The 17668-nt window shown below is 43.0% G+C and overlaps 1 protein-coding gene across 1 annotated transcript in view; it reads right to left on the bottom strand.

Moving 5' to 3' along the window:
• unc13bb (unc-13 homolog Bb (C. elegans)) overlaps positions 1-14234 on the bottom strand; it is a 124744-nt gene extending 110510 nt beyond the window's left edge. The window contains exon 1 of the mRNA XM_079524548.1: positions 14016-14234. Within this exon, the coding sequence (XP_079380674.1) occupies positions 14016-14037 (22 nt within the window). The 5' untranslated portion in view covers positions 14038-14234. The remainder of the gene's footprint in view (positions 1-14015) is intronic.
• Positions 14235-17668: the final 3434 nt, after the last annotated feature.

Raw genomic sequence — 17668 nt, 5'->3', positions numbered from 1 at the left:
CCGGACCAAGAATAGAAAGAAAAGCTGGCTATACGTCATGTTAGCGTGAGCGTTGCTTAACCATGAGGAAAGAGGGACATTAGATGAGGCCTGACAAATTCATTAAATATACAGACAAACAAAGCGTGTGCGTTGATGAGTCATCACGTCATCTCTGTACCACACGAGGACATACACACCAAAGATAATAGAGCATGCACCTCCACTCTAGCCCAGGTGCTGGGCAAAAGGCAGTACAAGAGGAAAAAAATAGAGTCCGCAACACTGGTATGAAAACTCAGCTCCACTGGTTTATTTGACTCAACGTTTCGATCTCTTAGGATCTTCTTTCGAAACGTTGAGTCAAATAAACCAGTGGAGCTGAGTTTTCATACCAGTGTTGCGGACTCTATTTTTTCCTCTGACATACACACCATCCTCATGTGGTTCTGGAGTATCCCCCCCTCCCCCCTCCGCCTTTTTTTGCCTTGTGTCTTTGTTGTTTTGTTTTTTTGTACTGGTTTGTCTTTGTTTTTGTTTGTTTTTGAGTGGTGCCCTTACGGAGCTATGTGTGTGTGTGGCTGGGTGCGTCCGAGCACGAAAACAGCATGGTTGTTTTTCACCACCAGTGAGCAACCTAACACACACACAAACACATCTTAACTGTATATATGGTGATTACCACAGCCTGACAGCACACTGTCATAGGCGTTTGTCTATGTCCATGAAGACAATGCAACTCCTTCGGACTTTCCCCGAGTACTGTAACTCACCATCAACAACACACCCAAAGCTAACAACGCAACGTCGCAAGATGCTCTTTTTCCTGGCGTGAAAACATTACATTCAGCTGTTGCTCTAAATGTTATGTAACCTCAGGCTCCACATAACCTATAGGCTGCACTACTTTTCCTCATAGCTTCATGTTGTGGCTGATCACCTTTATAACTCTGAAATTAATACAGCCTCTGCTCATCACCCCGATTCTTGAGCTGCTGTGTGTGGGAAACTTTCCTAAAATATATTTTTTAACCCAGTCGGAACGGGAACCCCTTTTGGTGTTTATAGCATTATGTTATATACTTTAGCTATTGAAAAATAGCAGATCTACAAGCTCATAGCGCGCCACCGAGTGGCGCGCTACGAGCTTGTAGGTCTGCCATTTTTGAAAAATCATGAAAATGCAGCACAAATCTTATAAGAATATATATTCTTTCAGAGAATGTTTTTAACTCAAATCTTTCCTGGAATAACATATTTTCAGATGGGGGTCGGTGGCCAATTACATATAATCTTGGGGGTCCTTGACATTTTTTTCAGAAAACTGTCATGATTTAGAAGGCAAAATGTGTTTTAAGTTATACTTAAAACACTACTTCACTACAATTTTTAAACAGATTTTCCATAGTACTGATGCGTAGAGCCAAATTTATGCCCCATTGATTTTCCATAGTACTGACGCACATTATGTGTGCAGCATAATTTATGCCTCATTGTAAAGTTCACAGCACGTTGCATCTGAAACGTTTTTTTCGACACCGTTGTGTGCCTAATAAGAACAGTGCTAAAAACAGACTTTAGTAGAGGAACAGGTAACCAAGAGTAAAATATCATCCAGGTTTTTGAGGGGCGCTAGCCCCTCCTATATTCAGCTATAGTGTAGATTATCGTCTTACACAAACATTAAGGCAAATGTGACACGACACACAAGTTGACAATGAAAGGAGAATTTACGTCATGCGTGTCTGAACAAATTCAGCTCGGGGCATATATACAGTATATACAGATCACATAAATTCAGTTGTCATCTTACATGATCATGGTGAAAAGATGAGGGGTTTTTGAGTGGTGTAAACCACTCCTACAACTGGCTTTGTTAGTCTGTGCAGAAAAAATGAGCATGGTTGCTATGTTCACCCTGTTCACCCGGGTGTGATTTCATTACGTCAGACATGATTTCATTACGTCAGACAGGCCTTACACCACTCAGTTCACACGGGTGTGATTTTTTAAACATTGTATCATAGTTAAAAGATAACGTAAGTTGACAAATTAATTCATGAAGTATATTCTTTTTTTTTTAAATCGGATGACGTACGACGACAAGAGCGCCCCTCACTTCACACGGGTGTGATTTTTGTCCTACACAAAGATTCAATTCCCATTGACAATGAATGGAGAATTTACGTCATATGTATACGAGCAAATCGCCTATTTTTGTCCTATAAAGATTAAATTCCCATTGACAATGAATGGAGAATTTACCTCATATGTATACGAGCAAATTGACATGTTACGTCATGATGATGTACGATAAGAGATTGTTATTGTTTTAATGGACTATTTTATTTGTTTTGTTTTGTTTTTGTTTTATGGTTATTAGTGCACTGTTTTGCTGTTGCTAGCCATGGCTGCCAGTTCCCACCTGATGTTGTGTGGGAGTTCAGACTGCTCCAGACCGTACTGAATAACCGCTAGCTTGCATAACGTCTTGAGGCTAAGACTGAAGTCTAAGACACACAGGTCATCAGAGTCTCCTCCAAAGAAGGTGACACGATCTCCCACCATGCAACACCACCTGCTACACGTCCGAGACGGGCCTTTCCCCTTGGGCTCAACCTGATTCCAGGCGGTCTTATGATTGGATGTTTTAGGATTGAATTTCCACATATCATTGAAGTCCTTCTTATCGTTGCGGCCACCAAATATGTACAGTTCTCCATTGTGGGTAAAGGCTGAATGCCACCAGCGTCCATCAGGATGATTACATGCAGAATGTGTGTGCAGCCAGAGGTTGGTCTCTGTGTCAAACACTCTGATCCGGTGGTGAAACCCCACCAACCAGGACCCCGGGTGAACTCGAGACCACTGCAATCCATAGCCCCCAAATACAAACATCTTTGTCCCGATGATGGTGGCAGAGTGACGCTCTGAATAAGGTGGAGTTGCTCTGACGTTGATTAAAGACCAGACCATCGTGGTGGTGTCCAACTTGTAGATGTCATTATTATTATGCTGGGTCCATCCTCCGTGAATAAACATGACCTTCCCCAAGACACAGGCCGAGTGGTTGTACCTCGCCTTTGGAACATCCCCAGAAACCTGTGGTCTAAACCATCTGTGAGCGTCGACATCAAAGGCATAAAGCACGTTGCAGATGGGACTCCCTCCCCAGAGGTAGACGGTGTATTCGATCAGCACAGCCGTGTGGTCCTCACGCCTGGAGGGAACCTCAAGGTGACGTTCTCCCGACCCGGTTGTCACCGGAGGCAACTTCCTCCAGCATAAAGACGCTGGGTCGAAAACGTTCACACCGATCTGAGTCTTGTTGCCTTCGCTGTGTCCTCCAAAGCAGTACACCTCGTTCCTCACTACTACTGCAGCATGACCGTGTCTCCACAGTCCTCCTTCCAGATGTGCCGTCCAGCAGACCATTTCTCACACCGTAGATCAAGTTAAATTGTCTCGATCTGTTATAAAGTACGAGTCCAATTGTGCGATGTGTATGCTACTTATTGGTTCAGATGCACACAAATGTCACGTAAGGCTTGACCAATCTGCAATGCCGATGACTGTTGATCCCCCAAATATGGCAAATTGATTGCTACACAGCGGACAGACAGTGTGTTCAACAGTATGTTCAGCTACACAGCAGACAGACAGTGTGTTCAGCTACACAGCGGACAGACAGTGTGTTCAGCTACACAGCGGACAGACAGTGTGTTCAGCTACACAGCGGACAGACAGTGTGTTCAGGCTACACAGCAGACAGACAGTGTGTTCAGCTACACAACAGACAGACAGTACAGCAGACAGACAGACAGTGTGTTCAGCTACACAGAAGACAGACAGTACAGCAGACAGACAGTGTGTTCAGCTACACAGCAGACAGACAGTGTGTTCAGCTATTCATTTTAAAGGACGTGGTTGTGACGACGACATTGTGATGTCGCTGTGTGATGACTGATGATGATGTAATTATAGTAGAGTCCAAAACGTCAGTTCAGTGACCATTGAACTCTGGCTAAAATGTTTAGAATATTGATTTGACTTTCTGAAGAGATTCATTGTTTCAGACCCCACGTTCCGCATATGCTTACTGTCCTAGACACACATTATTGTCTCCCGTTTAACCGGTTCCATGCCACCATTGACTCCAGCGCTATGGTCGGCAGTGCTAACAAAATGACCAAAAAAAGGCCACGAAGAACCGGGAAGTAGTAATAAATCGGCCATTTTCGTGACACAATGGATCACCGATCTCCAGCATTAAAAACGCTAATATGCTAACTGGGAGGTGGCGATCATTTTTGAGGTGCGCTGGCCCTCCCTATGTCCAGCTTATGGTGTAGTAAGTAGCCTTGCCGAGCCATGAGGCCCATAGGGCAGGAGCCTATCTCCTGTTTCTGTAGCGTGAGGCAGCTTGATGTACAAGTACACCCCCTGGACATGACGCTAGTATGTCGCAGGGACTTACCCCCAATCCAACCCTTGATGCTGAGTGTCAAGCAGGGAGGCACTGGGTCCCATTTTGAGTCCCATTTTGAGTCTTTGGTATGACCCGGCCGGGGATTGAACCCCGACCTCCCAGTCACAGGGCGGACACTCTAACCACAAGGCCACTGAGCTGGTCAGCTTATGGTGTGTGTGTACATATACTTTGTCCTACACAAACATTAAATTCCCATCGACAATGAATGGACAATTTTACGCCAGTGTCTGAGCAAATAGACAGTGTTGATTAACTTGATTTTAAGCCATTCTGGGCTGGAACCCCTTTTGGTGTTGTAAGCATTATGTTATACTTTAGCTATTGAAAAATAGCAGATCTACAAGCTCATAGCTACGAGCTACGAGCTTGTAGGTCTGCTATTTTTGAAAAAACGTGAAAACGTGGCACAAATCTTTGAATAATATATATTCTTTCAAAGCGAACGTTTTTAACTCAAAGCCTTGCTTCTGGGGACAACCTATTTTCAGATGGGGGTCAGTGGCCAATTACATGTTTGAGGGTCCTTGACATGAACATGTTTGAGAACGACTGACATAGAAACATGGGTTTTTCAGAAAACTGTCAGGATTTAGAAGACATTTGTAGAATTGTCCTCAGATCTAAATGGGTTAAGTCATGATGATGTACGACGATAAGAGCGCCACTCACTTCACACGGGTGTGATTTTTAGATTACTCAGACTTTAGCCCTTTTTCTGCGTCTATACAATACAATAATGGTTCTGGGATTGTGAGGTGCTTTGGAGGGGATTAATTGCTATTGCTGCTCCAGCATTATGACAGTGTTACAGGCATGTATACTAAACCAGTGAAACGGCAGATGGAGTGGATTGGATGGCTGGAGCTCACAAACGACATGATTTCCATTACCTACATCTCATGTCTATTTATCGTCCCTCTGCAGACAACTAAATCAAAACAGCGTCTAGCCCATTTAGACCTGAGGACGATTCTATAAATGTCTTCTAAATCATGACAGTTTTCTGAAAAACCCTATGTTTTTCTATGTCAGTGGTTCTCAAACTATTTCATGTCAAGGACCCCCAGAATTATATGTAATTGGCCGCCGACCCCCATCTGAAAATATGTTGTTCCAGGGACCCTCCAGAAGCAAAGATTTGAGTTAAAAACGTTCGCTCTGAAAGAATATATATTCAAAGATTTGTGCCGCATTTTCACGATTTTTCAAAAATAGCAGACCTACAAGCTCGTAGCGCGGCACTTGGTGCTGCGCTATGAGCTTGTAGATCTGCTATTTTTCAATAGCTAAAGTATAACATAATGCTTTAAAACACCAAAAGTCATGTCTGGTTCTCTGTCATGTGGCCAGTCTATGACATCATCAGTCATCTATGATGTCAAATCAGGTAAAGTATGATTCCATATTTTGGCAACACCTTTCATTTCGATTATAAAACAAAAAGTTAAAGATAACGCAAACGCCATATTCACCCAGAGCACGCTGATGTCATCAATATGATGCCATAGACTAGCCGAGACCCTAGACCAGTGGTTCCCAAACCTTTTCATGTCAAGGACCCCCAAAATGATAATGTTAACCTGCAGACCCCCCCCATTTGAAATTAATATATGCCAAGGACCCCCATGAGAAGATTTCTACGGCTCTAGGTCTCCCGGTTTGACCTGAATTAGGCTACGGACCCCCATTCAATGGCATTGTTATCTCTGAGACCTCCAATTTATATTGTAAAATCAATGCTAATTTAACTCTGAGAGTGTACAAATGGAACCAAATGGACCCGTTATGGTCCATTTGTACACTCTCAGAGTTACAGACCCATAAGGGTCCATTTAGCTGGGGACCCCTTGAACTCCCTCAAGGACCCCTGGGGGTCCCCAGACCCCACTTTGGGAACCACTGGCCTAGACCATATACAGATGGTTCCAACGGGTACTCTGACAACGGGTATTGCATAAACGGGTGGCCGGGACATGCGTTTGCGTCATTCTTGACTTCTCGAGTAGGCCGGTGCACTAGTTATAAAACTGTGGCCCTTGTTGGCTGAGCAGTTTGTGAGATTAGCCCCGGACAAACAACAGACACACCTTCTAGACGGCTCTGCTCCTACTACTGCCCTACAGAGTCACGCCATACAAACAGAAACATGAGTGAGAATATAGGAGGAAGCCTCAGTTTTCTTGTTCCCTCCTTTGTTTCTCTTGAGATCAGGGTACTGATGTATCCATTTATCCATGGCAAACATCAGTGACAGACACTAAAGAGTCTGTTCATGGCATGCAGCTCCATGCATGAGCTGTTTTTAGGATTTTTGAAGAGCTCAAGTCCCTCCTATATTCAGCTATATTGTAGATTCTCGTCTTAAGTTACATTCCTCAACAACATTAAATTCACTATCAATTATAACGAACATTTCTGATACGGAAAGTACGGAAAGCCAAGCGTGCGCGCGCATATATATATATATATATATATATGGCGCGCTACAAGCTTGTAGGTCTGCTATTTTTGAAAAAACTGTCAGGATTTAGAAGACATTTTTAGAATCTGATCTCAGGTCAAAATCGGTTAAAGTTTAAACATGTGTGAAGAAGATGGTGTCATGCATGAGCTGTTTGAAGCCACAGTGCATAATGCATACATTCATAACGTTAATTAATTCGTAATGTTTTTTTCTGGGGTGCACCGATTAGACCGATTGTTGAGACTTTTCAGCCCTATAGCTCAGTGGCCTTGTGGTTAAGAGTGTCTGGCCTGAGACTGGGAGGCTGGGGGTTAACAGAACGGGAACCCCTTTTGGTGTTTTAGGCCTTATGTTATACTTTAGCTATTGAAAAATAGCAGATCTACAAGCTCGTAGCGCGGCACCGAGTGCCGCGCTACGAGCTTGTAGATCTGCTATTTCTTTTTTTTATCGTGAAAATGCGGCACAAATCTTTGAATATATATTCTTTCAGAGCGAATGTTTTTAACTCAAATCTTTGCTTCTGGGGGGGTTCCTGGAACAACGTATTTTCAGATGGAGGTCGGTGGCCAATTACATGTTTTTTTGGGGAATGTCATGGAATGACATGAAATATTGAGCACCACTGATAACGAAACATAGGTATTTCAGAAAACTGTCAGCATTTAGAAGACATTTTTTTTAGTCGGGCCTAAATGGGTTAAATCCCTGGCTGATGCATAAGAAATACTGCCGTCTGCCTCCCTTCTCTGCACTGTCTGCAGTCAGCATTTAGGGTTAGGGTTAGTCTAGGTTAAACTAGGGTTAATCATGTCCAGGTGGTGTACTTGTACATCAAGCTCTAGGGAAACAGCCAGAAGATACCAGTAGCATATTCGGAAAACCCAAAACTCCGGTTCCGTTTTGGACAAAATGTCAATACGATTAAAAACGATTGCAGATAGACCTGAAAATGTCTGTGTGGACGTGGCCTTTAATCACTCCATTTTCCAGAGTCAGATTGCACTCTTCAGACATTCTCCACAGCGCATAAAAAGGGACACAGACAGACAGACGATTACAGTGGGTATAGTCTGACTGGTATAACGGTCAGCATTGTTCTGGCATCATTCCCGACTTCCACGCAGATCTTCACCAGGCTGGGTTGCCTACCTACAGTACCAGGAATGTGTCGTTTATGGGTCAGCTATCAGCTGTCAACTATCAGGACACGAGGGAGCTGAAAAATCAATAGGTGTCATCCATCCTCCACTGACCTCCAGTGAGCATGAAGGCTCATGAAGGATATCGATGTACCAACAATAACTTGGTGTCAATGGTGTGTCAGGACCATTAGAGGTGGGGTACAGGCTTTAGTTTAGACATAAAATTGGCCCGACTGTCATTAGACCGAGAACCTATAGAGCGTCGCAGTCCCTCCCCCTACCATGGACCAGGAAATGAATCCCAATGCATTTTTCCCATAGACATTTGCAAAAGTATTTATTTAAAGACGGTTACCGTGGTTACGCCACGGACAAAGCCAACTCGAGTCGTGACAACACAAACAATATTTTGGACCAAACAAATAATTACAAAGAAGAACAACAACAAAAAGTGTTGTAACCTGCCGTTTTTCTCTTCTTTCTAATAATTTTTTCGGCCCCAAAAATTGTGTTTGTTGTCATGATTTGTCACGACTCGAGTTGGCTTTGTCCGCGGCGTAAACGTCTTTAAATAAATACTTTCTGAAATGTCTGAGGAAAATGAACGGAGAATCACTTCCTGGTCCATGGTAAGGGGCGGGACTGCGACGCTCTATACCTCAAACCCTAACCAAACCCTAACCTAACCCTAACCGCAAGCACAGGGACAGCGCATGTTCGCCCGTTGTTTCTGCATGTCGGTCCGTTGGTGTGTCTAATCTGCGTGTGTGCATAAAAAGAACAGGAAAAAAAGACTTGCACTTCTAGGACCTAGGAACTTCCCGCTTACACATGCCTCAATGTGAAGTGGAAAATCAGCCATTGTAAATGGGGAGAGAGGACAGTGTGAGCGTGTGAGTTTTCAGTGTTTCCATCGAGGGCTTTCCAGCCACTTGGCTCACTCGTAGTCACTGGGACGTACGAGTTGGCCCGATGGCCTATTTGTCCCAGCTTGCATGACGTTATCCAGGGAGGCAGCAGCAAACAGCACGGAGGGCAATAAATTAAGCAGGGGCCATTATGGAAACTGATGCTTATCTTAAGTTAAGTTGCACACTTTCCCCGGCCGTCAGGTGGTTGTTTCCTTATCAAAATCACTGTGTAAGCAACAGGTGACTCACCACTATTTCTATAACAAAACCTCATTCATTATTATATTTGTGCTGCTGATGGTAATATCATCATAATGTGCTTAAATATACTGTGAGTGCTGCAGGAAATAGAGAGTATGCACATGTATCACTTTTCCACCGGTACACGCAACCCCTCATCTTAGCCGGGGAGCCAGTCACCCAGAATTGGACAGGACCCATGATGTCATGCCGTGCTTTTGTGTTATTGAGGGGAGCCAGCCCCTCCTATACACAGGTTTAATGTGTCTTTAGTTCAATGTTTGTTTTGTAAACGCCATTGACAATGAAGGGAACTGTTACGTCATAATGTGCCTCATTACGTCATATCGTCTCTTTATTGTTAATGGCGTTTAATGTTTGTGTTGGCACCGTTTGGCAAACTTTTCCAAATTTAATCATGCTTTAAGTAGCATGTGACATGTCAAACTAGTGTGTGTTCATGATTCTGAATCCATTCCAAGCATTAGTTTTGCACGAAAAACGCCCAAAGCAGTCATCACAAATGTGATGAGGTCAGCACATTTTGGGCACATTTGCCCAAAATGCAGGAAGCGGGAACAGTACTAGGAAGTGAGGTCACATTCCTCATGTTGACAATGGTGTGTTTACTGTGTTAGCCTGGGAGATGGGTCTGGCAGTACTCCTCAGTTTGAATTACATTTCACTCACCAGAGAGTTTTGGGTGACCAAACAGAGCCTACTTTATTCAAAGTGAGACTTTTTTTTGCTGTGATGTTGGAATCGGTTGGTAACCGAGTACCGACACTTGGAAATAAATCTCCCACACCGAAGTTCCAGACTAATAATCTACACGCAGTGATAATAGTCTGGCCATGCCAGGCAAATGGTGTGCATGTATTACTGCATGTGCAGTAGGCCATTGGGCCTGATGAGGTGGAGCCTGTGGTCAGAGAGCCAAGGAGGATGCAACAGATGGCCAGGGAATTACTGCTACAATCTCTAAGCGTCACCTCTCTCCACCTCCCTCTCTCTCTCTCTCGCTCTACCCTCATAATTCCACTACTACTGCCTGCCTAGTGCCTACTACTACTAGGCTCAACCACTATTCTGGCATTTGTTCAAAGCTTATCTCTCAGTCTCAATTATTTTAGAACTGTAGTGAACTTGTCTCTCTCTCACCCAATTTCAAAATGTTTTTTTTATGACACACACTGTGCGAGTCTCAGTTGTCAACTTGTCAGTTGAAAAGGCTCCACCATGAAAAATATATCTGTCACCGGCACTGCACATACTCCTATGGGCTTGGGGGGGGGGGGGCACCTGTCAGCAGGGAGTGTTGGGCGGGGGGAGTAGGACGAAGGCTCTACATCCTCCCTGTGTGGCTCCTCGCTGGCAGGTGAGTCAGTAGGATACAACAGAAGTGACAACACACAAATGTGGGTGGTGAGGAATTAATTGGTATGACTAAATTGTCAAGAAAAAGGGGTAAAAGGCAACGACAAAAAAAGTGATTCAAGTATGAGACTGGAACTCCCCACCATTTCTCCAGCTTTTGAAGAAGAAGCCACACAGAATTTTCCTCCTGTCAAGTCAAGTCACACTGGGAATTATTTGCATAAGGCTCATTTCTAGTTTAACTAACTAGCGCTACTACTGTTTGGGTTGTGTTGTGATGTGATGTTAAGTGAAATGACTAGTTCATCCGGTCATTGGAGGTGTGCCACTGTTGACTGTCGGACAGCCAGCAGACAAACTCTGCATTGTCTTCCTAAAGATGGACTGATCCATCGTCAGTTGCTGAAATTTAATATAAGTCCCAAGAAACCTGCTGCAGTAGAGATTAGGAGCACTGAAGTGAAAACCATAGCTTTTGGTGAAACCAAACAACCTTTGGTGAAATACACAGCTGTGTTCCATTAGACTGATATTAATATCCTCATATGTACTGTAGTGTAGACTGCAAGACATATGTCCAATGCGAGTAAATATTTCACACCGCACCCACACCGTATCCTGATTTTGCTCTGCCTCCTACTCTCAGAGTGTTGACCACTGACAACACTGGTTGGCTGCATTATGGCCTTCGGCTGCCTTCAATAAAGAAACCAAATGCCACTTCCAATAGCTGGGCAGAAGTGCCTGGGCCCAACTTGGGCAAACATTTTCACCAGAAAGATGTTTCGCTCTGACTAAGACCCCCGTCACACAACGGCTCGGGCTCTTAGCCGCGCAAGTTTGTAAACGATATAAAACCACATGAAGAACCACATGAAACCTAGTATTCTCTTTTCTGGGCATGTCATGCATTGCATGATAGTGAACATTCAGCAGAAATAGAAAAATATTCATATATTTAACAGATCTGGACATACAAGATTTGCACCCGACAGCAACAATATACAACACCAGGTAACACCAGTGTCCCTACTGGTGCATCGGTGTGTGTGATCCATGCAAGCACAGGATCTGTCCACCGACTCCACTCAGCCCTGCCCTGATCAACAGTGTGTGTTTGTGTGTGTGCGTGGGGGGGGGGATTCTCCCACACGTGTACTACTGGAGGGGCATCCAGATAAAGACATCACCATGGCGATCAGCCTGTCCCCCCTACTACTACCAATAAATAAACAACATTGTCACGGTGATACAGGTGGAAGGGATGAGTCATATGAGCCAATCGCAAAAGCCCGTCTGAGCTGTGCTGAGGTCTACTGTTATGTTTAGGCTGCCTAACAAACACAGCCCAACTGCTTTCAGTTGGCATGATAGTAATCAATAAATTGATGTTTTACGTGCAAGCTCTCTGGTGGAGGATCCCATTCAGCACAATGACTGACTCCTAATTAATATGTTGCTATTAAACTCCGCTTTGTGCAGCAGAATTTTGCATCCAGCCGCCTGACTTGTCTCTTTGCCTTCTGACTCCTATAAGCCAAGGCTGTAGTCAAGACCATTTCAGTTGAGTTTAAGAGTCAAGAAAGGAAGAACAAGCCAAGAATCAAGACGGAGTCCAATTTGCGGTTGAAAAAAACAAGTCTGACAAAGATCTAGTCCTCTCCTGAGACCAGGTCTCAGGAGAGGCTGGTCTCAGGAGAGGACTAATGCCCTTTTCCCCCCTATTCTGTTATTTGAGAATTACTGTAGCTAGCTATACACTCAAGACAATTGGACGCCACCTGTCGATCAGCCAATCGCACAGTGGATATTATCTACATTGAAATTTGGGAGTAAAACAAACAATACATTCTGGTGATTTTCCCAAATCCAGGTAAGCAGCATGCTGCAGTGCACATGCCTGCTATCAGGTTTATTACTGGAATGTACAGCAATTCATAAACATAAATGAAATGAATTAATTGTGCTTTTTACACCCTTTAACAGACTGGGAAGTGCGGAATGAGAATATAAAAGGTGTAAGTTAAGATGTTCATTAATCTACAGTATGTAGATTAATTTTGGAAAAATGGAAATGCTGTAGAACAACAATTTACTTAAAAGATAAAAGGAAGGCTTGTACGACAAATAGCAAAAAATCTATTAGCCAAAATGCCAAATAGATATGCTGCTATTGATTTAGTCAAAGATCTAAAATCTTTGAAATAATTTCAAACATTTTGCCATGCCCAAAATAGGTTGAAAGTGGTTACAATGAAGATGCTAACCTGTCCTGTAGGCCTACCTGTTGGTCTGCCATAAACATGGCTATGCAGTATGTATGATGAATTCCTGTTCTGTCTATATAGAAGTGTCTATTTGTACGTCTCTAAATGTTTTTGATGAATTGAACATTGTGGACCCTATTGGAAACAAGTGTAATGCTTAATTGGGTCGTCCACTCACAGTTAACAGCCTTTGTATTGAGTTTGTGCTTGAAATGTACTGTAATTCTGCAAACTGTTAATACATTTTTCAATCAAAAACACACTTCACTCCACATTATATAAACCTGTACACGACATAAATGAAAGGACGTTTCATACCACTGCCCAGAAATTATGGAAGGTATGGAAGAGGATAACGGCCAACACGTTTACTGTGTTTGAGGCCTCCTATGGGACACTTTCAAAGGAAGTGTTGGTATCTCTTGTCTGTTTCTGTTAAAACTGGAGCAATACATGTGTTGGAAACTGTACTTCACAGCTACACAATATGTGTGATGAAGAAGCTGCAAGCCTACAACTTTATTAAAATAGCCATAATGACCCAAATAAGTTGAGAGAACATTCATTCACAGGTCCACTGACTGTTTGTGAGGGTCTTGCCATTTTTCCTTTTTGATGTTTCTTTTTTTTAACGTTTTATGTCAGTTAATAGAAAAGCTGTTGGTCTTATCTGGTCAGGCAGAAATTGAGCTTTTATGGCAATTCAATGTCGTTTATTATTTGTATTATTATTATTACTGTTATCCTGTAGAATTACAGTTAGGTTCGGTCGCTATATTCGCTAACATAATCTTTCTTAAAACCCTGCTGCCATGCACAGTTAACAGCTGGTAGGTTTGACTGCGGGGTTGGTGCTTTTATGATAAATAAGATAACAGTCGTCCTATGTTTATCTGACGGTTGCAATTATACGGTAGAACAGAACAACGTTTTGAAAACCAATAAATCACGCAAAACAAATATTATTTAATTCCATATAGGGGTGTAGCTCGCACAGTCAGTCCATAACCTGTTTTGTGAGATTGCACTGATTTTAACACTCTAAACTCACGCAAACTTCACTTCATTTAAACCACGACAACCCACTTGTAGGGTCGTCGCACTTGATGCAAAAGTAAATGACATTAAAATAAAACTTACCCCTTACGCACAGCAAAGACATGATGGTAAGCTCTTCCAGTGACAACAACCCAGCAGTTTTAAAATGTTGCAAAGGCTCTTATCATGACATCCAGTACAGGTCCGTGTCCGTTGACATTATAAAGTTCCCGTCAACTTTTGACTCGTTCTCGACTATTCCGCTGCGTTACTGGTGGTCTTTGGACGTCGGAAGCCGTATTATAAACACTGGGCAGCAGAAAGCAAGCCCCCTGCCGCGGGCACGCCATGATCAAATTGGACTAACAACCTGCTGGGGGGGGCGGGGGCCGGGGCACTGATGAGAGGGGCGTTACCGAATCACTTGTGAGTGGCGTGCAACGCGTCCACTGAGGTTGCGTCTTTCTGTGAGCGGGGCGGAGCATGCGAAAGCCTCTCGCCAATCAGAATACAGGAAACTGAAGCGAACAGGTGGTGGTGACCTCCTACTCCTCCTGGACAACACACAGCAGGACTGTCTGGTGGTGATGATGGAGTGTTGACCACTTTTTCTCTTTCTTCTGTTTTTTTCTTCCCATAACCACATTGGAGATGGATGACGCACGACTCCCGGACCCTCCCAGAGTCAGACCGGACCTAAAAGTGTAAAAAAGTTGGAATGTTCAGAAGCTAATCATATTTCATCAATCAATGGGACACTGTTTCTAATACATTAGGCCGATAGATATTGTAAGGATTAATTTAATTGCCATGGCTTCTTCCCCTCATGCCCCCCCCCCACACACACACACACGCGCGCGCACACACGCACGAACACGCGCACACACACACACACACACACACACGCACACTCTCTGACTGGGGTACTGTCCTAGTGTCCTTTTTACATTTATATCCAGTGTTTGCTCTGGGCCTGGTTCTCTGTCCTGCTGTGTAGGAGGGTAGGCTAGTTGTTTGCATTAAAAAGCGCCATCTGCGCCTTTTGTTGTGCACATGGCTATGCATTTTTTTACTCTTACAAACAAACCTTGGCTTATTTTAGGCAGTTTACGTTTAATGTCCTTCGTACGTAAATCAGACTACAGAACTTTTTTTAGAGGGTCACACAAGTGGCACTGGCACAAGAAGTGGAGGAGGGAGTCAGTGGGTCACCTTACAATAACAACACAAAAGTCAGTGGACGTCACGGACGGCGACTAATCTCGAGGAGCGGTCATAGCCGTGTCATAACAACACCAACAGCACCCCCATGAGTATTCAATGAGTCCCTGCATGGCACACTCAAATTAAGTAAAGTACCCTCACTCAAAGAGTGTGTGTGTGTGTGTGTGTGTGTGTGTGTGTGTGTGTGTGTGTGTGTGTGTGTGTGTGTGTGTGTGTGTGTGTGTGTGTGTGTGTGTGTGTGTGTGTGAGTGTGTGTGTGTGTGTGTGTGTGTGTGTGTGTGTGTGAGAGAGACTAACATAATAAACAAAATGAAATAAGAATGTTGACTTTTTTAATTTAATTCCATTTTCATTCTGGAAAGTTATGTAGCCTCAATTTTATTTGCAAATTTTTCAATGTACAATTTCAGAAAACGTGTAATACAATAAATCATTGTCTTCAAAGAAATCAATGGACAGACTCCAACTTGTTCAAAATGCGGCTGCTAGATTGTTGTTTTTTTTAAAACAAATTTTATTCAAAGAGTATGACATCATATTATGCAAGTTTCACAGAAAGAAAATACAACTCTTTGTTTTTATATTTTCTCCCACAACTCTCCCAATCCTCCCCACCCACCCACCATCTTTCCCCACGAGGCCAGACATACAAACAACATAAATTATATACAGGTATAAAACCAATAAGTTGAGTACATAACTAAGATACACACAACATATATACAGGTATAAAACCAATAGGTTGAGTACATAACTAAGATACAAAGAAAGGGATCACATGGTTACGTTCACAGAAATAATTAATAAACAACTTAAAAGGGGGTAAAATAAGAGACATAAAATTATTATTTTTTAAAAACAAAAAAAAAAAATAAATAAATAAATAAATAATTCAAATACTTATATATAAAGAGATAAAGCTTGTAAGAGCTTAATTGGCTCATTTCTTGACCCTCATGTGTAATGATTTCCAATATATTAGGCTATATATCTTGCACCAAGTAGAGATCTGCACCACCAGAGCACACCAACTCCATGATGGGCGATCTGAATACAGACGTACAGCGTAAAGAGGCGCCTGTTTTCAAATCATTTAGTAGGTTTTGTGATCTGCATAGTATTAGCCAGCTTATTACCCAACCCACTAGAGTGTGTGTTTCTACTCAAACTGTCATTGATCTCATTCTGACCTCGGACAAATCCAGAATCTCCAAGAAAGGTGTTATTGTATGCGGGCTTAGTGATCATTTCATGATATTCTGTACCCGCAAAAAACAAAAAACAAAGTCTGGCTGCCACAAAGCAGTCATATCAAGGGACCTCAAAACCTACTCTAGTGAGGTCTCAGTCTGGATTGGTCCTGATGAGCTTAACAGCACACTTGTCGAAGAAGCTTGGCTATTGGCTTGGCTTCAAAACCAAATTTACATCAGTACTGAACAACATGGCTCCTCTGAGAACCATCAGGGTCAAAACCCGCTCGGAGCCATGGATGAATTCGGACATAATGACTGCAACGAATGCCAGAGACAAAAAATGCTCTGAATTTCTAAAATGCAAGTCAAAGCTTGCCAAGCGCTTCAACAGGGGTCTCCAACCTCAGCTGGACAACCTAAAAACCCAACGAAACAGGCTAAGAAATAATGTTAGTGCCATGATCAAATCCGCCAAAAGTAACTTTATTAATAATAAAGCTGAGGAAAACAAAAACAATCCTCGAGAGCTCTGGAAGCTACTCAACAACCAACTAGGCTGTAGTCAGAAACTGAAAACCAGGTTTTCAAACATAAACATTAAAGCGAACAACACTCTCATCACTGACAAGCTTGATGTGGCCAACTACTTGAACATCTTCTTTACAAACATAGCAACAACGCTGGTTAACAATCTGCCCTCCCACTTTGGTGTAGAGCACATTAACACCTTCTACAGAAACCTAGGTGTTTGTAAAGACGATTTTAAACTAGTTATGGTAACAACTGATGAGGTACTTATGAAACTGAGTGCCCTCCAACCCCACAAGGCCACTGGCCATGACAATATTCCCTCCACATTTCTCAGAGACTCAGCCATCTCTATAGCTCCAATCATCACCCACATAGTAAACCTCTCCATCAAACAGGGACAGGTCCCCCTAGATTTCAAACTGGCCAAAGTAACCCCCCTGCACAAGAAAGGGAGTAAATTAGACCCCGGCAACTACCGCCCTATTTCTATTCTAAGCTCCATCTCGAAAGTGATGGAAAAAATAGTCTATGAACAGGTTGAAAAGTATCTTGCCACTAATAAATTATTGTACGAGTTCCAATCTGGCTTCAGAACATCCCACTCCACTGACACATGCCTTCTCTATTTGAGCGACCACATCAAACAAGAGGTGGACGCTGGCAAATACTGCGGCATGGTCATAGCTGGACCTCCAAAAGGCTTTTGACACCGTGAACCACTCCATACTGGTTAACAAGCTAAAAGCAATTGGTTTCGATAGCACATCAGTGAGCTGGATGCAATCCTACCTGGAGGGGAGAGAA

Source organism: Electrona antarctica (genome assembly GCF_951216825.1).
Source record: "Electrona antarctica genome assembly, chromosome: 16".
Classification (NCBI taxonomy): domain Eukaryota; kingdom Metazoa; phylum Chordata; class Actinopteri; order Myctophiformes; family Myctophidae; genus Electrona; species Electrona antarctica.
The sequence above is the reverse complement of the archived record's forward strand: the minus strand, read 5'-3'. Positions and strand labels throughout refer to the sequence as shown.